Below are 26,787 nucleotides of genomic sequence, written 5' to 3' on the forward strand. Positions count from 1 at the left end.
CAATTTTTTTTCGTGCAGCTGGACCACCATACACCCTGTATTTTGGCATTAAATTTTATGCAGAAGATCCATGTAAACTTAAGGAAGAAATAACAAGGTACAGTATTTAATAAAAGTACAGTTTGTTGATCTCAGGCTAGCAATACATTTCAACCAGGTGCATATTGTTGTGCCTGGGTTGTTTTTTTTTCTTGAACATCTGAATGTTTTTGCTTGAATGTTGGTGTGTATAAAGAAAATTGTGATTAACTTCACAGTGGTTGATAGTGAGGACTGTTAGGAAGCCCAAGAAGAAAAGATATTCTCTGGTGCATCAAAAATCAAAGGGCCTTGATGTGCATTTTTAAGAGTGGGTTTTTGGGTTTTTTCCCATATTTTCAGTAATGCAGTGTTACAGCTGCATTTATACTATGCTATAACCAAGTTTAGAGTTTACTTTGATATCAGATATAAATACAGGGAATTTTCTTCTTTATTTGCCATAGCTTAAATTCCAGAACTGTTTTTCAAGGGGATTTCTTTTGGACTTACTAAAAATATGTGAAGGAAATTGAAGAGTTGCATGCCTCTGATTCTTTTACCTAAGCTTGATCTCTGCAAGGTATGAGGATGCACACAGTAACACATACACATGCTTGCACACAGACACACACACAAGGTTATCTGAACTCTCTCACAGTTTTGGGGTTATGTGTCTGTTTTATTTATTAAATGTCTTGGACAATTAACTTCAGGTTCAAAAGGAAATTTGAGAATTTGAGTAGGTAGGCGGACAAAATTAGTGTGCTGGCTTGCATTAACAAATGCCAAAATACTTCTTTTGATGTCCTAAGAATGTGGCACATGAGGATTCATTAGAATGCATGCAAGGTTTTTAATTTTCCTAAATCAAAAGTTGCAGCACAGGCAGAATATTTTTCTTACTCCAGAGTGAGAAAATTCTTTTGTTTCCAACTGGCACAACAGGAATGGAAGTCTCCAACGTAACAGGACTCAGGCTGGCCTGGTAAAAATAAAAAATGCTGTGACTTGGCAGGTAAAAGAACATAAGCTGGCAGCAATGGGATGCCCCTGTGCTATGGAAATTTGGTGCCATTTTCTTGTACTTTCCCAGAAGAGCTTTAAATCCTCCTCACAGGGAAAGACAGGTGTCCCTGGGAAAGGGAACTTTGGCAATAGAGTTATGATTGCCTCCCAGGAGGCAGGGTGGAGCCAGGGGGCTAAATTTTCACAAGTTCTTCTTTTGCCCTATGATAAGGCCAGCCAATGATCTACACTGCTGATTAGTGTGCAAATCCAGTCAAGAAAGGTCCCAGTGTCTTTAGGAAGCCTCTGGTCATGACTTGACAGTGTTTGATCATGCAGAACTGGCACCTTGGGTGGTACAGAAGGCCAGCCTAGGAAAGTGATATAATGGTATTGTCAGTCTTCTATGAAACACATTAAATAGCCATCTGCCTTCAGCCTCTGTGAGCACTTATTCCCATAGGCTCTTGAAACTTGGAAGAAAGGCTTTTTTTTTTTTTTGTTCAGGAAAATAACAGTAGTAACCCCAATCCCAGTAGTAGTAGTAGTAGTAATAATAATAATAATAATAATAATAATAATAATAATAATAATAATAATAATAATAATAATAATAATAATAATATACCACCATCTCCTTAGAATAATTTGGGTTGGAAGGAACTCTTAAAGGTACTTTTACTTAGGAGGTATTAAAGATCCTCTTTTCCATTGTAATAATAATAATAATAATAGTCTGCCTAACTCTGTAATTCCAGTGATGTGTTAACTGCTTTGTACTAATGGATGTGTTTCTTTGGAGCATGTATTTATTACTTTAATGGACAAGAGAGCTAGCTCTGTTGTTATTAGATTCTGATGATCTATGCCATTACATGATTACTCTTTGCAAATAATGAAAACCTGTCAAATTTGTAATTGCTTTGCAGCAGAATCTGGCTTGTTGGCAAAAGCTAACGCTGCAGTGTTTGCTGGATATGTTTGCTAGAGAAAACTTGTAATTTGGCACTCTAATATATGCATGACAAACACAGGCACACAAGATGAGACTGCTTTAGCTATAGGTATGGACAAAAGGCAAGGAGCTCAGTGGCTTCTGGGGGAATTGAGATTGTTCACCTTACAGTAGTCACTTAAGCAATTAACAGTGCAGGACGCAGGTGTATTTTGAGGGTTCCTATGCTACTTTATTTTGAGACTACAGAAATACAGGTACATGCTGCAAGGATACCAAGTTTTTAGCATCCTCTCCTTCCAAACTCTGCTTTGTATAGGTGGAGAAATGCTAAGAGAAGTACGGGTGTGCAACAGAAATGCATTTCATATCAGAAAGATGATATTGTGTATTTCACAGAGGATGTAAAATTATCTTGGTCATTATCATAATTCATACAGGGAAGATTTGTCTAGGTAGGATTGCAAGCATAAACTAGAAGCAGGACTGAGGTATTGCTTAGAGTGAGGAAACACTGAGTGTCTATGCTTTGTGTTGCCCAGAGACATTCCCAGGAAATTCCTATGCTAATGCCATTCCTCTAAAGTAGAGAACATTAACGATTTTTTAGAGGATGGACATTCCTACCATAACATCTGTTCCACAGCACAAAATCTGTGGGAAATCATTAATCAGAAAGACATGGGTATCTTTATTCAGAGGCTGATGAGAACATTTTCTAAATTTTCTAAAGTCTAGAAAATTTGGTTGGACCTTAAGTTTTCTGAGTCAGCTATCATGTAACCTGCAGTTTGTAAACTTCTCTGAAATCAGTGTAGGTGCACTTTGAACTTACAGAGCATTCCAAGGTGCTTTCATAAGTTACTTGTACTAACACAGAATAAATTATTTGCAGAGTAGCTGAATGGCTCTATGTAGATAAAATTGAACCAGTGAATAATGAAAAGCCATGTGCTTGTGTGGAAGATTTTTTTCTTTCTGTAAAAAATTACCTTCATTGTTTTTTTACATTTTGTAGGAAATCAGTGCAAGAAATTAACTTAGGCTGATGTGAAACACTGCATAAATTTGTTGTAATAAAAACAGACAAAATCCAAATAGTATTTAAAAGATTTCGTATAAATCATTATGGAATGTTGCAAAACTGCAGATCCTTTATAATGGCTTGTTATCTTGTCTGTTCCATCTGCTTTGGGAATATTGATTCATTCTAAGTGGTCTCAGCTTTATCAAGTGTAGAAGCAGGTTATGACTTTTAAAATTACATTTTCACCCCTGCTATCACTATTCCAAGCAGGAGAGTATCCTGTGCTATGACAGATTCACTTAGTTGCTGATGGCACACCCATCCATCTTTTTCATGGGCTCCATCAAACTTCCCTGCTGCATTGTAGTCAATAGTCTGGTATGTGGAGAGGAAATATTTGAGTAAGCAAGCATCCACTACCCGGTCATCCTTTACACTGATCCCATGATGAGGTTAAACTTTTGCCCTTTGATAAGTTTCTTGTTCAATTTTTCTGATTCCTATCCCTCTTCCCTACTTCCTGACTGCTCTGTGAAAGTTCAAAAGAGGGAAATGAAATTTTAGGGGGATAAGTAATTGCATCTGCACAGTATAAGCAGATTGGAAAATAGGGAGTGCTCCCTTTCCTGGGTTCTTCCACTGGATGAATCTTTGCTACTTCAGGATCAATAGGGGAAGTAATTTAGAGGGGAATACATGCATTTACTGTCACATAGTTATGGTACATGGTATGTGCACAGTTACAGGGATAATTTTGAAATATTAAGTGGCCTTAAAATAACAACTTTTTGTCTCTGTGTTTTAGGTATCAGTTTTTCTTGCAGGTAAAGCAAGATGTTCTACAGGGCCGTTTGCCTTGTCCAATCAACACTGCAGCACAGCTGGGAGCATACATAATTCAGTGTAAGTTCTCCTGGCCCTCTGAGAGCTTATTTCTTTCAATCCTGCATTGTGATTATTTTAAGTGATGACTGAAGACAGCATTAACACTTCATGCATTTGCTTCCAAACAGAAGTAGCATGACTGATTTCACTTCAAGAGCTATAAATAAATGACCATTCTGAATAGATAATGCAGGAGTAATATAGAAATTAGTGTAAAGAAGAAACTTTAAAATCATTATTTGCTTTGCTGGTGAATATTTTATCAAGTACTCAAGTCTTTATGACTTTGGATTACATGTAGAGTATGACAAAACCTTCATCAGGAGTTTTACAGATTTCAAAGGCTATTAGTAACCTCCAATCTGGGAAATAAAGTATTATCTCAAAAATTACATGATATCCATATGAATGCAAGTTTACTTAATGGGACGATATGATCTGACCTGAAGTGAAGAATTTTCATTTTATTTAGTATTTATCTACATTCATCTATCAGTAGAGATCTTTTCAGGAGTGGAGGTTATGTGCTGCATGCTTAATAGAACTAGCAATCAATTATAAAGGAGCTGTCTGTCTACTGGAGCTGGTATTCTTTTTCCATTACAGCTCAAGATCTATATTCAAACAGAATTGCAACCAAAAATTGTGTGAAGTCCCATTCTGGGACCTCTATCTGTAATTTCTTCTGTGTTAAATTTAGATTTGTCTAAAGTGATATGTATCAAGGAAAGATTATTTGTATTTTTGGTGTTACAAGTGTGACTCAACAACACTTAATATAACATAAAAAATAGTCCTCCTTTTATATCCATTTAGAATGACAGGGCAGAATAACTTGTGTATGAAACAGGAATGGGCCTAATACAGGATTTTGTGGTGGATTATATGTGTATCTGAAAAGCTAAAATTTCAGGTAGTATTTATTTGTGTACAATTATTTTTTACTTTATTTTGCCATCTAAGAAATATGACGTCATTCTCGAAAAATTGTTTGCAATGCACATTTCAGTTTACTGGCAGACATGCCTTCTCTGAAAAATACTTCAAGTGTGAAGCAGGAAAATATGCAATGATGCATCTTCATTTTATTATGAGAAATGAATAAAAGGAGTAAATTCATGGCCTTCAGTTATTTTGTAAGGTGGTGAGAGCTGTTGTTTTGGTATAGTGTCCTATTCCTGTAATTCTAATCTCAAATATTTTTAGTGGAAAACAATGAGAAAGTTTATGGGAGAGAGAAGAGTTAAAGCATGGCCAAGGTTACATACAGTGAGTTAAAGTTAGTCCAGGCTCTAGGAGGTATGCATTCCTATGGGCTCTATAAAAAACTTCATCCTTGTATTTAGGGCTTGCAGTTGTTTCAAATATGTAAAGACACCTGAGAAATGTCTGTCTCAGACACTGAACACATAATTTTAATGGAGGTTTTCCAGTGAGACTTCTCAACATCCCTACTGAGCAGCTCACTATCTTTTTCTAGCAACTTCATTTCAACATTTAGGAAAGAAACATTAGTAGTTAGATGAGTCTTTTCCTTCTTGGCTCTTGAAGCCTCCTTTTGTCTATGGTTTTGGCTCAGTGGGCATTGGATAGAAAGCTCCTGTGAAATCTTTCTCAGTGAAACTTGGTGTACAGATATTACCCAGGGTTATAAAAACTGAAATATTAACTTTTGCAGACTTTCTTAGATGCAATTATAGTTAAGATCAGTAGATGTGAATTCTGGCCAAGATATTTGTTTTATAATTATGTTACGACATATGAACAGACATGACTAATGTGAACAAATTCAGGGTTGCATCAAACGAAATTATGTTGGCTATTTTTTTTTTAAGAAAAGTCTTTTGAAAGCTGTTTTTATTTTAAAGTGAATTTAATATCCAGGAAATACACCAATATTTTATTGAAAAAGGAAAGCTTGTGATTCTTCACAAGAAGCACCATTAGAGGACCTTCCCTCCAGGACTCACAGGATATTTACTTCCATTTGTATTCCCAGTTTATGTTAAAGTCCCAGCAATATTATGGAACTTTTCTGCCAGTAATATTGCAGTATATCATGAGAGCATAATATTACAAAACTAGGCTTTTCTTTTACACTTGTTTTGCATATGCTGCCAAATAATCAATATCATTGAATTCAAACTTAGCTGGCTCGGTTAAAATTTTGTCTGGCCTGTAGAAGCAGTCGGTTTCCTTTCGTCAAGGCTTCTAGCTCTTTCTAGCTCTAACCTTCTATATAGGTTTTAAAATGTGTAAAGACAATTTTTTCTTGCTTTTATGTGTGCTGATGTGAATAGTTCTGTATTCTCTTCCTTCATTCCTTTTTTTCTTATCTGACTGCCGATAAAATTTGCCGTCAGTTGGAGGGGGGTAGCTGGGCACCGGTAGTTGGATTGTATAACATGTTTTTTGGTTGAGAAGAAGCACAGGTGACCTCTGTTTTCTCCCCGTGTTCTGCAGCTGAGCTGGGGGACTATGACCCATACAAGCACACTGCAGGTTATGTCTCCGAGTACCGCTTCGTTCCTGACCAGAAGGAAGAGCTGGAGGATGCCATAGAGAGGATACACAAGACTCTGATGTAAGAATTCAGTTCTGTTGGGAACCTGGCAGGTAATACCAGACTCAGGGGTGCTAGGCAGGTGGGGAGGAGCAGCCTATGGGGCAAAGCGGAGGTTTCTGGACTTGAGGAAAGGACACAGGGAGTCCAGTTATACCTCTCAGGAGCAGAAGAGATTTTACATATTGAAGCTGTTCTTTTAGGAAGTGACTAGGACAATAGCTGGAAATGTGAGGTGTGTCAGACCTAGGTATGGGTGTTTCAGAGCCAGCGGTTTTAATAAAACATATGCCAAAAATTCACATGTAGAGCCAAAATAAACATTTACTTGCTTATCTCCAAGTTCATGTTCCTGGTAAGTGTAAGGAAGCTTGTTCTAACAAATCCAAGTTATGTGCAATTGTGATATAACCATTTATGAAGATGAGAGCAGTAAGAACCCTTTCATAAGGGTGTTCATCATAGCCTTTGTCAAAGTAATGTGAAGAGAATCCGTTACCCATCTTGTAGTAGATCTAAATTTCTTGATTCTTTTCCCATAATGAAGCCACAGTCTGGATAAAGATTAAGTAATTTTTGCCTGTAGCACTGTGTGTTAATGTTACATGTGTCTTGTTTAATGAGAATAGGTATTAACTCAGGGTCACAGCTGTTCTCTGAAAAGTTTTCCAGTAATTGGAGTCTGTGCCATTTGCCACGTTGACCTGAGCCTTCTCTTCCAGGGAAGAGAGTCTGTTGTTACTAATTATTTCTGTATGGTTGCATGACAGCCTTATACTAATTGATACTTTTCAGAGAACTTACTGCATGTATTTCTATCAAGGAAAAAAGTATTGTATTTTTCCATTCCAGAGAGAGGAAACTGAGTCACAGCTCGTTAGTTTGGTTCAACATCACAGAAGTGGTTTGTGAGAAATGAGACTTGAGATAAAATTGCTGTGAACTAAGCAGCCTTCATTTCTCTCTCTCAAATTTCTGTAGTCATTAGATTCAGAGGCCAGTGGTTGTGAAGGGCAGTGATCACTGTCAAACACTAACTGATCTGGAGCCCTGGTACTGTTCTGCTGCTTGGCTGCAGTTGGGTGTCAGGGATTTAGCAGCATCAGAACAGAGAGGAAAGCCAAGGTGTACTCATTGCTACTTCAGCCCAACTGTTACCATCAGCACTGCCAGCTTTGACTCCTGCACAGGTGACCACAGTCTCTTCAGCTAAGGAGTGCGAAGCTATAATGGGTGTGGGCATCCCAAATTGTCTCATTGACCTGATTGACCTGAGACATTTTAGGGACAGGTGTGTGATATGGTTTGGAAGAACTGTTTTATTCTATCTGGATCCCAGCATGGAAACACGGGGGCTTTTTGTGTTTGGTTGGTTGTTTTTTTTTTTTTTGTTGTTGTTGGCTTTTTTTTTGTTGTTGTTCGTTTGTTTTTGGTTGTTTTTTTTTTTTTTTTTTTTTTTTTTTGTTGTTTTGTTTTGTTTTGTTTCTTCAAAACAGCTGGCACTGCATATACCTTCCTTCTCCTGGTTATGTCAAGAAAAACTGGTTTTGGTTGCATGTTTCCTCTCAGGTATTGGGTTTTTTTACACAGCACAATAGCTATTTGGAGATTCAGTAAGGATGCAGTCTTCTGAGGAAGGTGAGGGAAGAAAGTAGTGGGGGTTTCTGACTCTGCAGCTTACAGTGACTGTAGTCCCATCTATAAACCAACATGACAGTTCCAAGGTCAGAGAGCAGTGTGAGGCAACCTGATGTTGTCAGGTACATCTGGAGGATCAAGCAGTGACTTTGGGGCTCACTTTTGAGGGAGGAAACACTTGGTGCTGGAGGAGAGACAGAATCCCTCAGTGCAGACAGGAGAGCTGGTGTTGTGCTGCTGATAGTGCCCATTTCAGGCTGTGGGAGATTTATCTCTGACTGGTGCTTGGCAAGTCAGCTGCTGCTGTGTATTGAATCAACACTTCATGCTGCCGGTAGGGCACAAACAAAGCAAAAATGCCCCTGATATTTAGCTTTAAAAGCAGCTTTTAATGTTGCTTAGGGCCTCAAATGGCACTCAGGTGCCCTTTGTCCATAGAAACGAGTGTGTGTGTGTGTGTGTGAGCTGCATGGCTGTCACTTTGCCAGCTCTATCATTCCCACTGGCAAAGACTGCTTTAGTTTTGGGATGTGTGATGCTGAGGAGAGTTTGTGTTTTCACACATGATAAAAATGAAACACTCTTTGTAGTGATGAGAGTTATTTCAGTCCCTGACAGTTCTTTGTCCCTTCATGTTCTGGCTTCTCCATCTGCTTTTGGGAGGACTTCTACCTCTAGTTTCCATCTGCTTCCTTCAGAAGCTCCAGCTCACATCTTTGCTTCCTTCAATATTTTTGCAAATTCGGTTTCCATAACATGATATATTACTCTGAAAGTATTTATAAAAACACACTCAAAAAATTTATTTGACATTTGAGCTTTTTGGTCCTTTCAGAGGCAGGTGAGAATAGAGGAATAAGTGCATCAGCATTTTTCTAAGCCTGGTCAGTAAGGAAAGACTAACAGCAGGGTTTAAATTGGAATTGTATTCTAGCACTAATTCAGTAATGGAATAATCCATTTTGCTCAGGACTGGTATTTAGCCTATTTGCAAATTCAGTGAGACAATGCAGCCCCTGTGACCATTTTGCTTACATTTCTGACATATACTTGCAAGACTTTAAATTTAAAAATCAGGCTGCAGAGTAAATTTTTACAGCAAAAGTGTGTAAAAACTGTGACAGATGTGACATTACTGATGTGCTGAATGTCCAGTGTTCTGCGTGTTCTGAATACAGATAATGAATGACACATCTACTGGGATTTGAAGAAAGGGATTTCTCTTACAAGCTTCAGGTCTGCTGCTTTTCCAGCAGTCCTTGAATGAATAGTCCTATTCGTTCTATTCCTGCTTTATTAATAATAATGTAATTATTGGGGAAAAAAAAGTTATTTGAAGAAAGGGATTTCTCTTACAAGCTTCAGGTCTGCTGCTTTTCCAGGAGTCCTTGGACAGAAGAGCACCTGGAAAAGGGGCAGTGCTGCTACACGGATAAGATGAGCTAAAGCAGTCCATCTCCCAGATACAAAGAAGTCATTTTAAATGCCTTTGAATGCCTTTAAATATGTGTTGCATTAATGCAACACTGCTTCTTCATGTCTTTGACCTTGGAAGTCCTTTTTTCTTTGTCAGCCATAACACAAAGTTGGGAAAAACTGGATGGTAGTAGCTTCTAGGCTAGAGAATGATGACACAAGAAGCAGGAATGTGCCTATTCCAGGACTTTTCCAGATCTTTGGTCAAAATGTTGAATGTAGAATGCTCTACTTCACACCTTGAATTTGAAAGGTAGCAATCCAGTGAAGTATTTCCCAAGAAAACCAACAGGATGAAGCAGGATATGCATCTTTTTGAGCTGATATTTTTACAAGATGTACTGTACTTTCCCAAAAACAGCCAGTTGCTTTCAGATAAGTATTAAAAAGAAGTGAAAACAAAAACATGACTTCAGCTCTTTCAGGCTTACAAAAGAGACTCTTGTTCTTGTATCAGTGAGAGATATTAAGCAAAGAGCAAATTAAATTCTGAAGATAAGGCTTTGAATTTATTTAGTTGTTTTGTTCTTTTTGAAAATAAGTTAATTTTCAGTAATGTCAAATACGTTCCTACCAGCCAGGATATTTCCCTTACCAGTTTTCCCAGTTGTTTCCTGCCAGTGGTACTTTTAAACTGATGGATTGATATCTGTAGCTAGGAAGGCAGGCAGGATCTTTGAAATGGCTAATCTCATGAGACAGACTCCAAATCTTGTTTTCAACATAGCAGACCTGCATGCTACCAGCTGGTGTGACTTACTGTTGGCAAGATTTTATGGAGAATGTAATAATTTCTCTGAAGTTACCCACCTTGCTTTCAGGAGCTTCAACACTTCCATGGGGAAATAGTACCCCAACCAGTCGTTCTATTCCTGCTTTATTAATAATAATGTAATTATTGGGGAAAAAAAAGTTATTTGCATGTTGAAGCCTGAAAATGAAATGTGTGAAGTGTTTTTGTGGCAGCAATAACAAGGCAAAAGGCAGTGCATTAGGCAAACATTATATGTATGATAGCATGTATGTCTGTGCTAGGAGACCTCTAGAGATCTAGTCTTATCTGGAATAAGAAGTTCAGAGTTGAAAAGACCATGAGAGTCTAAAAACTGGTAAGAAGGGCTGCATATGTGACCAGAAAACTATATTTATTAATATGATCTATTTTGATATGTTAATTGGAATTACAAGATTCTTAAAAATAGTTGTGTTTACAGGGGTCAAGTTCCTGCTGAGGCAGAAGTGAACTACTTAGGTGTGGCCAAATCTCTGGAAATGTATGGAGTGGATCTCCATCCTGTTTATGTAAGTATTAACTGTGAAAAATGGTTACTGCACTAATGTGTGAAACAGTACTTATATAGTTTTGTTGCCTCAGGATAACTGAAAAGGGAACACTACTCAAGAAATGCAAAGGAACACGTATTTACAGATGGAGAGGATTCAGTTTTTGTATATACAAAAGCCTATGATTTTCAGATCAAATGCTGTGATTGTGTTATACCTATAAAAACCAATCAGTTATATTCTGGATAAAAACAATTCAGGTAGAAAAGAAGTAATTTATACAAGTGTCAGGAGACATGAGTGAGGGTTATCATCTTTGTTTTTGACAGAAGAATTTGCACATTATTTTAGTTTAAAAAAGAGCAATTGTGTCCTGAAACCTTTTCAATACCATTGCAAAAATTAGGGTGGAGTAGCAGTAGCATGCCTGGCTTTTTAAAATATTTGTTGTCAAGGTTTTGCTAAAGATCCCGAGTATGTTTCCATTTTTTCCCATGTTGTATCATGCAGCATTGCAAGTTGTCTGTATTGCCTCAGAAAACCCCTCCATTTCTTTTGTCTGTCAGCATGTATGTTGGGATTGGATCCAAGTTATCACCTGGAGGCTATGTGCTCCTGGTGAAAACATCATTCTCTCTTGTTTGAATTATTCTGCTTGTGGCAGGCATTTTTTTGAATAAAAGAAAATCAGGAGTTCAAATGGGGAGTTGTGGTATAGATAGTTCACCGAGTTAGATATCAGTGCTTTGTAAAATTACTTGAAAAAAAAGAAAGAAATCAAGATAGTACCTGAAGATTAAATATGTGTTTCCTCTGGAAAATGTGTAGCCTGCAATATAAAGTACCTTTTAATGCAACCTATGGCTTAATTATATTCATATCCCAGGCTTTGTTCCCCTCCCACCAGTGGAAAAATGGGGAGTTACTGGAACAAGATCCAACATGATCCAACAAAATCATGTTAAATTACTACAGCCTGGAATTTTTTTTGCCTCATAACTTGCCTTTGTTGTGCAATGAAATCCCTGCCTGGGTAACCTGTGAACATCATTGTTCTACTTAAATTACATCAGCAGCAGAAGCCCTCGTTTGAGACTGAAGCTGCACACACAATGAGATGCAGTTATTTTCCTCCTTGGTCACATTAAAAGTAAAGTTGCCTTTAGCAGTTAATTCACTGAGGAGCACAGGAAGAGCTTGCCAGATGTGCTTGACCTTTGCCAGCCCTGTACTCACACAGGACACTTTTTCAGTGTCTCAAGTCAGTGCCTCTCACAGTTGATAATTCTGCTGCTCATGCTCCACTGGTTTAGACTTGCAAGGCTCTTCCTCATTGCCTCAAGTAGGAAGGTGAATGAGCTTTTCCAGCTGACTTTCTTTTAATCTCATGCACTAGGGTTTGCACTCTTTCAGCTGTAACCTGCTTCTGGTTTTGGTTATTGACTGTAAACTGGGGAGGTGGGGACCTTCTGCTGTAGAATATTAATCCCAATGTTTCTGGGTGTGTCGTGCCTGGCTTCGTCTAGCCCTTGCTGCTAGACCAAAGGCAGCAGCTGTGGCGTTTTACCCCAGAGATACCTTTGGCCAGCTGGATGCTGCAGCTGGGCACTCGCAACAAATCCAGGCAATGTAGGAACTCAATTTACCTCTGGTGGAAAAGGTTCAGGCGACGGTGAAGAGAAAAGGAGCCGGTTCTATTGTAGAGTCTTAATCCAGAGTTTTATTTTAGGGTGGTAGACCTCTGAATGTGGTAACAGCTCGCAATAGGACCCTGGACCGCATGGTCTCATGCCCTTTTAAGCCCCCAGGACAGGGGGAGGGAAGGGACAGGTGAGGCACCAACCAGGTGTGAGGAGGGGAAGGCTCAAGGGATACAGACGCTTGGACAGGCCAATGCACCCAGACCTGAGGGACATCTTTTGAACTTCTGCCAACCTCACGACGCCCTTGCTGGAATGTTAAGATTGATGGACAGCTCTTAGGCAGGAGGGCAAAAGGGGGAGGGGGAAGGTTGGCACACCTGGGGGAGTTGGGATAGGTGAAACAGGAAATCACACTGCAACATTTTGCCACTCAGCAGCAGGGCTTTCACCCTGTTCTCACCCAGTACAGTTTGAAATTTGTATCCTGACTTCAGGAATGGTTTCCTTCAGAGGAGTTGATGCATGTGGCTGTTCCCTGCATACCATTGCCCTTTCTGAACAACAAAAACGAAGCTTGACTCTCCCAAAGGAGCTACTTCACTTGGAGGCAGCAGCAGCTGACACTATTTTAGGAGGGAAAAGGCAGCTGTGTGGTTGTATTATAGGGCAGAAAATCACTATTTACTTTCAGCTGAAAGTTGGGATATCTATTGCATTCATACCTGAATAAGAAGTTCAGGTTCTGAGTTTTGGCCATTTGCCAAATAGCAAAAATTAATTCAGTAAGAAAGCAGGAAAAAAAAGGTATTTTTGTTTTTCACCATGGTGTGAAATTCCCTTATTTCCTCTCACTGCCATTCTTTCTTGCCTCTTTTCCTCCAGATCTACAAATTTTCATATAGAAGCTTTCATAACTAGATCAAGTACTATTTTTCTAGTTGTACAGAGTGAAACAGTATAATCAAGTCACCAGGATGAATGTCTCACTGGATCTCACTGATACTGTGATTCTGCTTGTAACTGTATGAATGACATAGATTTTTATTTTCTAGGGTGAAAACAAATCTGAATACTTTTTAGGATTAACACCCATAGGAGTTGTTGTCTACAAGAATAAAAAACAAGTAGGAAAGTATTTCTGGTATGTACTATTCAATTTTGCAGTCTGCACTAAAACAATAACAATGTTGTATGGATGTCTACAATTTGTAGTATCTATTTAAAAGTTTAATCATAGCAATATCAAAAAATTATACATAGAATTATTAATATTTCTTTGGATGATGCAGATTTTTAATTCTTTGATACTCCAGGTGATAGATCATCTTTACCATACTCATGCTGAAATGTTTACATATCACTAATTGTCTGCTGACATCTAGGGCATACCTGAAAAATAAATCTACCTGTGAATTTTTTTTTGTGTTTGTATACAAATGTATACAACTTTATATCTTACTACATATGAAATTAAAAGGTCATGAAGTTTGGTCTGTCTTTTTTTCTCAATATTACAGGCCTAGAATTACGAAAGTTCACTTCAAGGAAACACAGTTTGAACTTCGAGTCCTGGGAAAAGATGTAAGTTTTCATTTAGGCTCGAAAAGATCAAAAAAATAATTTTAGGTCTAATGAAGGTGGAAATTTAGTGTGTCTGTCGAAGTCTAATTGGTTTTATTGAAATTTACTGTATGAAACCAAATGTAGGTGAAGGGAACCTCACAAAGCTGTCAGGCACAAAACAGGGAGCCATCTTGTATAGCTTGAAACCCATTTGTCAGAGTTTATCATCACTTTGCACTTAGACCATTTGAGAGAAAGCAATGTTGGTTCCAGTGGGGCAAGGACAGCAGGTTGATAGGAAGAGAGGAGGTTTTAGAGAGGAGGTTTTAAGATGCAGTAAGTAAAAAAAAAAAAAAAAAAAAAAAAAAAAAAAAAAAAAAATCTCCTACAAAGCATGTGGAATAGGGAAATAGGGAGAGGAGGAGACTGTTGAGAATGTAGGAAAAGATAATGACATGCAATAAAAAACATAGTTGCAATCAGTTTGTGATTTTTGCTGTCTGGTTTAGTTAAAAATTTAGTTAGACATGAAAGTTTATAGTTTCATAAGGACTGATAGTTAATACTTTTAAATTATATTAACCTGCTGGCAAAAATCCCCTTTACTGTTTATCTATGTATTTTTGTTCATCCTTGTAATGGTTGTCAGTCTCATCCATGGTTTTTCCATGAGGACATTTGTCTTGCTCCTGTTGTGGACAGCATTTCTGGTGTCTCTGCAGATGTCTTGGCAAATCTCTCTTTTGTTACTCCCAAGTGGCTTGTTTATATTTGGTGTGGTAATCTATGGGAATTTTATTTCTGAAGGTGTGTTTGTTGAAATAGGAGAGTTATTTAAAGGCTGGCGGAAGGTTGGGAAAACTTTTCACCATGTTTCATGTAAAGGGTGAGTGATAGTTCATGTACAAACAAGTCTGAGTTTGACTTGGAGTGAATTGCTTGGAAGTGAATGAAGTTGTAGCTTCTCTTTGATGCCACATTTCCACAGTTTTCTTTTAACCATATGGAATTGCAAAGGCTTAACATGCTAAGTAGAAAAACCTGGAAGGTTTTGGAAAAGTTGAGGCTGTGAATATTGACAGCTGGTGAACTCTTACTATTGTGATCATAAGGCAAACATTTTGACAGAACTTGGTAGTTTCAAGCCTTGACAGGTATTTCTAGGAATTGTTGGGTAGAACAGTAAGTACAGGGGTGTGTGCCTTCACTAAATTTGCCTTTGCAACTAATACTAATCTGAAGTATTTCTACAGCACTTCATATCCTAACAAGAGCAGGAAAGGCCAAAATGGCATAGAGAAATCTTCTTTTTCCCTTTTTTACCAGTCTGGGGGTACTTTGAACAAAATTATATATTGGAATAAGCAGACAGCAACCTCAGTCTCTGGATTAAAGTTGTCATAACAATTTATGCTGTTCTACACAGAGGAGGAAAAGCTCATCAGTGTATTCATGTATGTTCCAATACTCCAAAAAATCTGTTTCACTAATTTATTTTATTCCTCTTGTGTTTTTTTTTAATAAATGCTATCACTTTGTCCTCCCACATGACACATGAGTATATTACAGGAGAGTAAATATCCATCCTGCCTCCTGTAATATAATTTTACAGCCCAGGGAATTAATACTTTCCTTGTATCAGATGTGGTATACTAAGTCTGGAATGTCTGTTCCAGTTAGTTGTAGAGAGCTCCACAAGAGATTAAGGAGGAATAAAAATAATGGGGGTTTTCCAATGTCTTTAAGTTGAACTATATGTCATAAAGTGAAGGAGCTAACACCATGTAACAGAGCAGATTATTTCTGGGTGAACTGAGTGTTTTTCTTTTCCATATGTTGTAAAAACTCTCTGCAGAGTGGGTTTTATCCGTGTTTCCACACACACCAGCTCCCCTTATTCACACTGACTGTCACCTTTCACTGCACATAAAGAGGAAACTGTGAGTGCCTTTAGTACCAGCAAAGCTCTTCCCCTGGATAGAGTTACTTGTGGTAACTTCTTTGTTGTTGCTTGCTGAGATTGGTGTGACATTTTTGCAACCATGCCAGAAGAATCTGTGTATTTCTGACTAGGTGGGTGGAAATGGACATCTTATCTTCTTGACAGATGACAGTCTAAGTGTACAAGTCCATGCCTTCAGACTACCTAAACCTCGCTGTTGTCTGTGTGAGCCAAACCTATGGCTGTTCATTTTCTTGTTTACATTGCTTCACTTTTAATAAACTTGATGCTTACTGAGCAGAACATGCTATTGCTTAGTGTCCTACAATAAAGTAAGCTGCTTTGCCTTTTCTGTTTTGTAGTGTAACCTCTTGCACTTCTTCATATCTCTTCCATGAGAATAATTCCCATATATTTAGCTGCCTCATATTTTTTTTCCTGCACACCTGTTGCCGTTGTTTACAAGCATGACCATCAGTACTTTGGTTCTATCTTTCACTACTTTGCTTGTATTATATATTTTCTCCCTTAGGTCATTGCTGTTGCCCCCTCATAAACAAAATATTGCCTTTCATATTTGGCCATCCATGGACATGTGAGACTGAAGCTCTTTTTCAGTGGTGTTAATAATCAGTGTTTAATTGTCCCCCTGTGTGAATCCATGCTGTGAATTCTGAGCTATAAAGGCGTTAGGTCCTCCCTGGCACCTCTAAGCATCAGCATGAAATGAGGAACCCTTCCCCTGCAAAGGCTTCACATGTTCACATTCCCTAAACATGACATAAAATGGCCAAGAATTTTTGAAGATTAAAGAAGTTTATTTCTTAGAAAACTGAGAAATTCATCTACTGTGCCTGTGCACAGTTCCTGGCAGCATGTCTGTGGAGCAACCTTACTGGAAACAATTCAGTAACACAGGTGGCTGCCAAAGCCCTCCCCTCTCCACCAGCAAAACAGAGCTTGGTCACAATGGATGCTCTGTGTGGAAGTGAGTAGTGTAAGGGGTGCCCAGCATACCTCCTGTGATTCCCCATGTGAGGAGCACAGCCTGCTTCCTAGATTTCTCTGTCAACTAGGGACATGAAAGGAAACAGAGAAAAACATGCTGTGATAGACTGTGTAGGCTGGGAATGTAAATGCGATAATAGGCAGGAGTGAGAGATGAAGAGTTTTTTTGCCTGTAGGTACCAAGTACTTTTGTGCTGTACCCTGCACTCTGGTGCTGTTTGGTGTAACTGAGCCTTTTACTTCAGTTGCTCTGTGTCTGAACATGCATGTGAATGATTTCACTCCTTAGCAGGGTTTATGCAAAACTTCTGTTCTTACTTTTCCTGTTTCACAAAACAGAAAGAATTCAATGTGCAAAACACTGGCTTTCATAATTTTTCCTGTAAGAGAAAGGCCTTTTTGAATTCTGAAATTTTTATTTCAAGAGATCTTGGAATTTGGGTATTTTTGAGTCAAAACAATCTCTCAATCTGTGCAGTTAAAGATTATTTCCACATTTTTGTGTGTTCCTCTGCAGTCTTCCATATTCAGATGAATTCACAAGGTGAAATTGGTAATGACTCTTTAGGAACAGCACCAACCACTGATGCAAGTCCAAAGTACATAATCGTCCCCATTTTGTGTGGCTGAAACTTGTATAAACACAAATTTTTTTTTTGTTATTTAAATAGTCCAGAAAACACTGTAAATATGCTTTATCTTTTTAATCTGCTTCTCATAAGTGTCATTAGTCTGAAAAATAATTATGTTAATAAGGTGGTTCAGCTGTACCCCTTCTTTTCCTATCAAATGCTGTATTCTGTCTTGAGTTACAAATTCCAGCTAGGAACTTCTAATTTGATTTATAGTTCCTGCAGCTTCTTGGGAAGATTGAACAGGATTTGAAGATATGTTACTCTCACTCTTAAGTCAAATTTATTGTATGTGTAGTTTCCAGACAAAAATAGCTGTTTGATTTTTCTTATGATTTAGGAATTGCAAATGACTTTTGCATCATTTGCATTTGCACCCACTTAGCTCAGAGTGATAATAAAGGGTGGAGGTGAACAAGCCCAGTGATATTCATATATCATATTAAACAGTTTTGGCTTGTTTTGGTTGCTTGGGGGTTTTCCTGTCTTTTCTTAATTGCTTTTTGAGCCATCATAGAAGGACTGTACAATTGGTTCAAGGCCTGCATAAAATTAAATTCACTGACACTAAGGTGATACTGTCAGCTTTCTTTCTTTCTAATTCTTCCTTAGTGTTTTTGAATTGCTGTAATTGCTGTAAAGCTGAGATATGTTTGTTTCAATGTTGACATGCAACTGGCACAGCTTTTTCAATTTTAATTGCCTACTCGGTATCATTTTCCTAAAGACTGACCTTGTGTAACAAGTAATAGTACATTGTTTGTTACATAAGCTGTGATTTGTCTGCATATGTCTATATATAAAGACAGAATACTTCCTATTGGAATTTAGAGCTGATGGTACCCAGGTATGTGCCTAAGAATAATTATTCTGGCAAAGAATAATGTTCTGAAGCAGTAGCTTCAGTGTTAATAATTCTGTTACATGCGCAGGCGTAGTATGTGTATGTACAAGTGTGTCCTGTAACAGGGCAAGATCCCTCCTTGTGTAGCATTAGCACTCATTGTGACTGGGAGGAGTGGTGTGTGTGATGGTATGGCTCCTAATGTGGTTTTGGAATTTTCTTCTTCATTTTCTGAGCCTGCATTGTTGGGAGCCCATAAATGTCTTGTAAATTAAGGTAGCGAAAGCCTGCTCTGCGTCGGTGATTCTCGAATCATTTTTGCTCTGTGGGCAGGGTCAGTTCTCCCTGCAATGGGTGTAAATCTGCTGACAATGGCCTCTTATCCTGGGAGTAATCCATGAGCTCCAAGAACAAGGGATATTCTGGCCCTCAGAGAGAAGAGCTGTCATTTTAAGCGCGTGTCTTCTCTTCCAGGTCGAGCTGAGCTTGCCCGGCTGAGGAGCTGAGCTAGGTGGGCACAAAGCATCTCTGAGCCTGAAAGCTGTGTAATCAGGCTGGCGAGACAAAGCAAGCAGGAAGCTGTTTGCCAAGCACTCCTGAACTTTTGTACTAGTTCCAGAGGTGTTCTGTGCTTAGACAGAGCAATGACCCCTCTGACCTGTCTCCTTTGAAGGGTTTTGTAATACGCTTTTAATCTTCCACCTGAGAGGTGTGGGTATTAGGGTGCAGCACTGTTCCAGTTCCCAGCTCTCTAGTGGAGGCCTTAGAGGCCCTGCCAGATCAGTCTTCTGGCTGCTCGGGGAGCCAGCATAAAACAGGGAAGGGCTTCAGTGTCCATCTGTGTATAAGTCTGTAGTGTAGACAAGCTATCTGCATCCACTGCGCTAGTCTCTCCTCCTCTGGTTAAAAATGGTGGTGAGGTACTAGCAGTATGAGCTGTAGCATGTTTTGGAGACTGCAGAACAAGTTTTCAAAGCACCTTAAAGGAGAGGGATATGTAATGTTCGTCCTCACATTTTTTGACAAAGGGTGTGTGCCTTGTCAGGGCTAGGAGAAGGCAGTCCCACAGCTTGGTTATTGCTGCAAGGGTCCTTTTGCAGCCTCTGGTCCCATCCTCCTGCCCCTCTCTTGCTCCTGCAAGTCACAGATGGGATTGAAAATAACCATACAAAAATAAGTGGTTTTCTACTTGTTTGATCAGCAAAATGGGCTTCCTGAAAGAACAGACAAACACCAAAATGGTTCAAAGGAGAGAGATCTCCAGAGAGTTCAGAAGCTGGGACTGCTCTGGAAGGAGTTCATGATTTACAGTGCCTCACCTTTAGTACACTGGGCACTCTGAAAACAGCAGGATGAGTAGCCAGGAGAAGCTTGTGTTGCACCAAAGAGCACTGAATGACTTTGGAAGTGTAATTTCCTATAAATAATTAGTAAAATTACAATAGGTCTTTGTTTCTTTTGGTTCAGATATATGAGAATTATAAGCAAAACACCCAGCTAACACTAACTACCTGTAGGAAATTGCTATGTTCAAAATGCTAAAAATGTTGTCTTTTATTGGGAACAAAAGGTCATGGTCTTAACAGAAAAGGCCATCCTTGCTTTACCAATATAAAAAATTTCATTCTCTTGGGGGAGAAATGTTAATCCAGAAAGGTATTGATGTTCTCAGTGCTGATAACTTTTTATATAGGCATCTATAAATTGTCAGGGTAATCACTACTCTTACAAGCCTTAAATAGTCCTAAAACAAATATGGAGGAAGTCCTAAACCTGGTTGTGCTGTAAGCAGTGTCATACTGGACTTGGTTGCAGTAAGTTACAGAATAATTCCCAGATAACTGAGAAATGGTGAAAGTATTCTGAATTGTTTCCCCTTTGATGGGGTTGAGTATTTTAGGCTTTTTTTTTTCTCTATATAGCACAATTTTGCATCTCAATAGCACAATTTAATTGTGCTATTGAGTTATAGCAAGCATCAGTTTTGAGGCCATAGTTTTCAGACATATGGTTTTCCTTCAAATTTAAATAAATAAATAAATAAGGCTGCGTGTGTTATCAGAAGACTTGTTGGTCTGTCCTATGACTTTTAGGCAATTGTTTCATTTTCCAGATCTGAATTCCAGAAAGTTTTGGTAAATTGGATCTATAGGGTTATTATCCTCCTCTCACCTCCCCCCTACCAGCCCTTCTATTTTTTGCCCTCCCCGAGTGCCATTGATTGCTGAATCCTAAGTTTAGATGTTTCAGCATCATCAACATTTTTCTTACCAGCTAAGGTGAACTTTCTTCTGCCTTAGAAAATAATGCCTTCATATGATGGAATCAGTAATTTTTGCTGGTCAGATCTTTCTATGAAATGGCAGTATAACTATATGGTCCCTCTTACTGTCACTTACTGATTTTAATGTGTTTTCCTGCTGTTTGTTCTGTGTATGGGAAAGTTCTAAAATTGCAACTTAAAGAAGACAAAATGGATGAATAGAGCTTTTTTCCTCAACAGTAATAGAACTTTTCCCCCAACTTTTTCCCACTGTCGTTGAATGCTAGTGGTATTCAAATTGGTCTAACAGTAAGATAAGGCAGAAACACCTTATTTTAAAAAGTCTCTTCAAAGAAAAAAAAAATCATACCTGTCTTCTCTTTGCCTCTCCCTTCCCACATACCAGAAACACCTTCCTTTGAGATTATGTAATTAAATGCATTTAAGTGCAACAGAGGATTCTTTGCCTAAAAGTAGGAGTAAACAAAGAAGGAGCAAGATCCTGCATATTAAAAGTGAGTCATTGAGTTATTTCCTAACAGAAGCTAAACTGATTCATCATATTGCATCAAGTTTGTAATACTACAATGCAGTTTGATATTATCCTTTTGAAGATGAGTTGTATGGGTTTATATGAAATCATATGAGATGACAGTCTAATATAGAAATTGTAATTTAAATCAAGTAATGAAATCCAAAGCTATTTTTCTGCTATGTGCAAAGTAAGCAAACACAAAGCACCACTTTATATGTTTTCTTTACAAGTTTTACAATGTAAAATGCATTATGATTTTTCAGTGGATAGACTCTTGTTTCTAGCCATCAGAGAAGAAAGAGCAATGTTGTTACTCTAGAAGAGTCCATGATAAATTGATTTTTCTCCTTGACTATTTTCAAGATTTTTCAGGAAGCCTTTACTTTTCATGAATTAAAGTTATTTTGTCTATAAGTTAAACCACTTGTGAATCCTGCAGAGAGATGATGATCCCTATCAAACCTGAGGAACTTTGGGAATATATTTATTGGACCTATCTATTTCTATTTTATGCATATTTATATATATATATGCTTATATTTATGTACTACAAAGTAATTTTATGATTTACACAGCAGTATCAGATGAATCCTAGGTTTCAACATTCTTGGTGGTCATTGTCTTACTGTACTGCCTGTATTATTTTCTCTTGCCATGGAGAGTAAAATGTGCTTTTGATGGAAGACCAGAGAATTATTTTAATTCCTTGCCTGTTCCATGGCACTGTTCCAACCAGACATTTAACTAAAATAAGGCATGGGAGAAAATAAGCTCATGTATAATGTTTTTTGGTTGTTTTTTTTTTTTTGGTCAGGGAATGAAATCTCTATTATTCTAACCACAGGTGCAAAATTTTGGTTTTTTGCTGTTATTTGTTTCAAGGTGAAGGAAAAGCTACTTGAGGAGGTAATTTGTGGTTTTGTGAGGCTGCTTGACAGCTGTTAATGGGGATATAACTGGATTTTTGTTATCGGTGAAATTTTGAATTCTACAGAACATAGAGAATTAATTCACAGTTTGTAAGGTGCTTGCAGATAATAATAAACAACAATAAATCAGGAGAGGGAGAAACTTGCCTGAGCTTTTTACTTGTGTATGCATGGCACTGGGGAAGTGTAAGTAAGGCAGGGACATAGATTGTTCAAAATCAGCTGCTGAAGGTGGTGTGAATCACACCTCCTTTGTAACTCACACCTTGCTAAAACAGTTTGAGACTCAGTTTTGTTACAGGGGGTGTCATGCCATGCTGAGCACTCACACTGACATCACTGGGATTGCTCCTTCTTCGTGCAAATCACAGCTGAAACACCAAGTGCTTGAGTTCACCAAGTGAATAATAGATAGAAGGGTATTTTTTTGTGAACACATCTGAGTGTTTAGCTTGTTGAAAACCAGCACTGTGATGTGTCTGTTGCTTCTCCTTTTCTGTTGGAAGTATTTCATAGTTTGTATGTGTCCCACTTCTCTTTTCTCTGCCAGTTTCCAGAGTTTGGCTTTTAAGCTTGGTATATGCTTTTGTTCCGGCTGTTGTTGTCTTCCTTAAGAGATTTTAAGTTGGGTTCTAAGACTTTCAACTTTTTCTCAGCATTTTGAATTATTCAGAAGTTAGCTTTCTTTAAAAAAGAAACTTCTTTCCTTCTTCAGTATTCTTTTCCCCTCAGGTTTACCTTGGCCTGTTTTGTGTGTTTCCTCTGTCATTGCTTCATAATAGTTTATAACAGATCATGAGCTCCTTTCTTTCTTTCATTTATTCTTGCCTTTTTTTATACTGTTAACCAGAATATTTTTGATTGACATCTGAGCTGCCATTTTAGAAAACATCAGAAACATAATTTTTAAAAAAAAACCAACTTGTATTTTATTAGGAAAACTTGTGGGTTTTTTAGGAAAGAAGATGTGTATGAACAAAGGAACATAAGTGTTTCAATAATCTCTTTTCTCTATTTTTCAAAAAGAAAAACAATTTTAAATGAAGAATTCTACAGAATTACAGAACTTGCTTTTCTTTGTGCTGATTTCTTTTCTTGCATGGACTGACATGCAATGGCTGGTTCTTGTGTTCAGTAAATGAGATTCACTCCAATGGCAGGATCCCCCATAAGAACATTAATTTGTTTTGTTTTGTCTTTAGTGCAATGAAACTTCCTTCTTTTTTGAAGCACGTAACAAGGTCACATGCAAACATCTCTGGAAATGTTGCGTAGAGCATCATACATTTTTCAGGTGAGTGATGCAGAAGTTAGGTTGTGTTTTCCATAGGGCCACTACACTGAGTGGGAGCCTTGTTGTACCTGCAGAGTGGTGCAACAAAGGCTTGCTGCCTGGAAACGTATTTGTGCTCTTGGTTATAGAATGCTTTTAAAAGCCAAAACCTTTTCTTACAGTGATGTGAAACAATGTTTTTAAAATTTGGTAATTTGGTGGTTTCTTTTATCTTAGCACTCTTTTCTAAACAGTACTTGAGGTTGTGTAGAGTAGACTTTATCAGAAAGATGGCAGGATTTAAGTTGCCAAATAGATTTGGATGTATTTGATCATCAGATTTTCTGTAGCAGCATTGGCTTGAGGGAGGCCTTTGGAATTCAGACATTACTATTTTCTACCATGCACAGAAAAATATATATATATTTTAATAGAAATTCATTGAATTTCCATAACATTTTGCTTACTTACTGAGGTGTATAAAATCTTCTCAGTACTGCACATCTCAAAGTGCTCGCAAAAAACACCAAGAGAAATGTGCTAAGGTGCGTAACTGGGAATTGGTGGATGGAATCCTCCGGGCTGCCTTTAGCAGTGCTGTAAATGAGTGAATTGAGAATCCCTCCTGCAGTCTCACTACTGTGTCAGGGTGGATTTGCCTTCTCCCAAAATTAGGTGAAAGGCTGCTGGTGCCAGCAATTTACACTTGACTCTGAAATAAAGAGGTGTGTAGTCAAAATAGGGGGGACAAACAGGTGTCTTTGGGAGACTCTCAACCCCATAAGAATCTGTCCAGTGGTAGGGATGAAGAGGAACTTGCAGAAAAAATAATATTTTTTTGAGCCCAAATTTGTATTGTTTTTTCTTGACTTGGGAAGGAGACTATAATTCAGACCTATCTTTGCAACTTACTCTGTTATTTTATTTTTCAAACTACGCAGGGTGCCAGAGAATGAATCAAACTCTCTGTCAAGAAAAGTCAGCAAGTTTGGATCCATAGGTTATAAACATCGGTACAGGTGAATTTGTTTGATTGTTTAAAACTTCAATTCATTCCTTCTTCATTCCTTTTCTCCTCTTTCCTTCCAGTGAAAGAAAACCACCACCCAGAATATGACCCAGCAGAGTTCTGAAGATGAAAGATGAATCAGGGCCATTTTAACAGACTGTTTTTGGGAGCTTGAAAATTTTGGGACAAATGTTTCTTCTTCAGATCCCCAGAACGGGTTGAGGCTTGCTATAGTCTGTATTCAAAGTGGGAGCAGCTTTGACAATTCTCTAAATCATTATCTCCTTATAAGTCCTGATGTTTATGTCCTAAAGAGGTTTTCCTGACAGCTGGGGAATACCAAAATGAGTGTCTATCTTCTCTGACTTGAATAGGTGACAATATCGGATGAATGTTCAAGGCTCTAAACTTTGAAAGATGCTGTAACTTGAAATTAAGGATGGATAAGGAGCACTGTTTCCACTATCATGCAAGAATTAAGTGGATCATAATCATCAGTAATCATCAGTAATAGGTGATAATCATTTGTTAGGCAGATCTTTGTCATTCTGCCTTTTTCCTAATGCAGATTGAGTTATCCCACTCTCTATCATGATCTAGATTCTCCTTGCTGTGGACAACAGGGCAATGATTGTCCTGCCTTTTTTGTTTGTAGTGGATCCTGGCCTGCATTACCCCATCTGGGATAATGGGTAGGAGCTCACTGATTCCTGCCAGAGTACTGCAGATGAGTTTTTTCAGTTGGATCACTTCAGCAGATTGGAGCAGGGCACTGGTCCTGGGGAGGAGAAAGCTTTGTACTGGCAAGAACTTTTCAATCAATTAAAAAAACCATGCCATAAAGCAGTTAACTGTGTTTGAGCTATGGCTCTTGGTGGTGCAGTTCAGTTCATCTTCCTGTTTTAATAAATGTCATGGGTGATAAGTGATCAGGCATGCCATGTTGGGATGATGGTCATAACTGACAATTTTGGTTGTCTTCCCTTTTTGTCTTTGGTCCCCCACTGTATCATCAAAAGCAGTGATAGTGTTATGTGTCTGTACACATCATTAGCTCAGAGCAGAAGCCATAATCCCATTGTTTTTCTGGGTAAGTGGGGGGACCGTAATATTTTCATTTGTCTTGTGGTATTGTGTTTTTAATGTTGTTCTGTTTTGTTTGTTTGTTTGTTTTTGGTTTTCTTCTTCTTTCTTTTTTTTTTTTTGCTAAATCTTTTAGAGATGTCTCATTGTGTGTCAGACAGTTTTCAGGAAGGCAATTTTTTTGTCTTAAGATCAGATGCTTTGGAGGTGGAGGTGCTTAGTGGGGGTGGAAAGTCCTATTCCCAGATGTTTGTTAAAATTGCATCTGGAATTTGCAGTACTATCATGGTTGCCAACCTTAAAAGTTGAGCAGATGAGTTTTCTGGCTAACTTGGGAGCATGCTATAAACTAACTACATAAACAAAAAAAAATTACATCAGTACTGTGATGCAGGATTAGGATTTGAGATTTTTTTTGTCCTTCAATTCTTTTATAATTTTGAAAACATTGAAATTCTGCAGTGCTGAATATCTATGAAGGGCTACTGGTGAAAATATTTCATGGAGTCTATTCACATAATTCAGAAAATCTACATAAGTAACTCCTGTATAGTTGCTTAGTACTTTCTAGTACAATCATTTTACTTCACAATGATCAAACTTCAGGTGTTAAGGAATTAATAGTGACAATTACTTCTCTTGTGTAATAAGTTTCCAGGAACAAATACAGAGTTTTGGGGAGGAATATGAATTTTAGATTTCTGTTATGACCACAATATTCTGTTTAGTCACACTGAGAAGAATATTAAAATGAGTATAAAAGAATTAATTTAAACTTAATAATTTACTTCAATGGTGCAGTGAAGGAAAACCTTACTGTAAACAAGAATCAAGACTTTTACTCAATTTGTTGTCATCTGGGGCTGTGCTAGTGAGAGTCCTTTATTACAGTTTGTTTTGCAGTCTTTCAGGTTGTCATTCCACATGCCAGAGGAGTAGCCCCTGACTGACTGGAACTGAACAATATTAAATATGTGTAAACAATATTAAACATGTTTTCCTGGGAGGAAACTTGCAGAAAAAGGTCAGGAAGAAATAATATTACTTAAGAAAGTCGTATGTTAGAATATTCTAGGTTAGAAAAGGTCATGCTATCTTAAGCTATTCCTAAAAAAAGCATTTTGTTTTAGTGGCATATCTCCACTTGGAAATGCCATATATAGGAGTGGTTGGCACAATCTGTTGATGATTTTGCCAGTGACTGATTCA

The 26,787-nt window shown here is 38.0% G+C and overlaps 1 protein-coding gene across 3 annotated transcripts in view; it reads left to right on the forward strand.

The window, feature by feature from the left end:
- EPB41L4A (erythrocyte membrane protein band 4.1 like 4A) overlaps positions 1–26,787 on the forward strand; it is a 118,938-nt gene that overhangs the window by 54,370 nt on the left and 37,781 nt on the right. For 2 of the 3 annotated variants that reach the window (XM_077171313.1, XM_054653294.2), the window contains exons 4-11: positions 19–97; positions 3,814–3,911; positions 6,357–6,477; positions 10,785–10,872; positions 13,550–13,638; positions 14,015–14,078; positions 23,416–23,507; positions 24,428–24,505. In XM_077171313.1, the coding sequence (XP_077027428.1) occupies positions 19–97; positions 3,814–3,911; positions 6,357–6,477; positions 10,785–10,872; positions 13,550–13,638; positions 14,015–14,078; positions 23,416–23,507; positions 24,428–24,505 (709 nt within the window). The remainder of the gene's footprint in view (positions 1–18; positions 98–3,813; positions 3,912–6,356; positions 6,478–10,784; positions 10,873–13,549; positions 13,639–14,014; positions 14,079–23,415; positions 23,508–24,427; positions 24,506–26,787) is intronic. The other variant, XM_077171314.1, reaches the window with a different exon arrangement.

This window comes from Agelaius phoeniceus, chromosome Z (assembly GCF_051311805.1).
Source record: "Agelaius phoeniceus isolate bAgePho1 chromosome Z, bAgePho1.hap1, whole genome shotgun sequence".
In the NCBI taxonomy this organism is placed as follows: Eukaryota; Metazoa; Chordata; class Aves; order Passeriformes; family Icteridae; genus Agelaius; species Agelaius phoeniceus.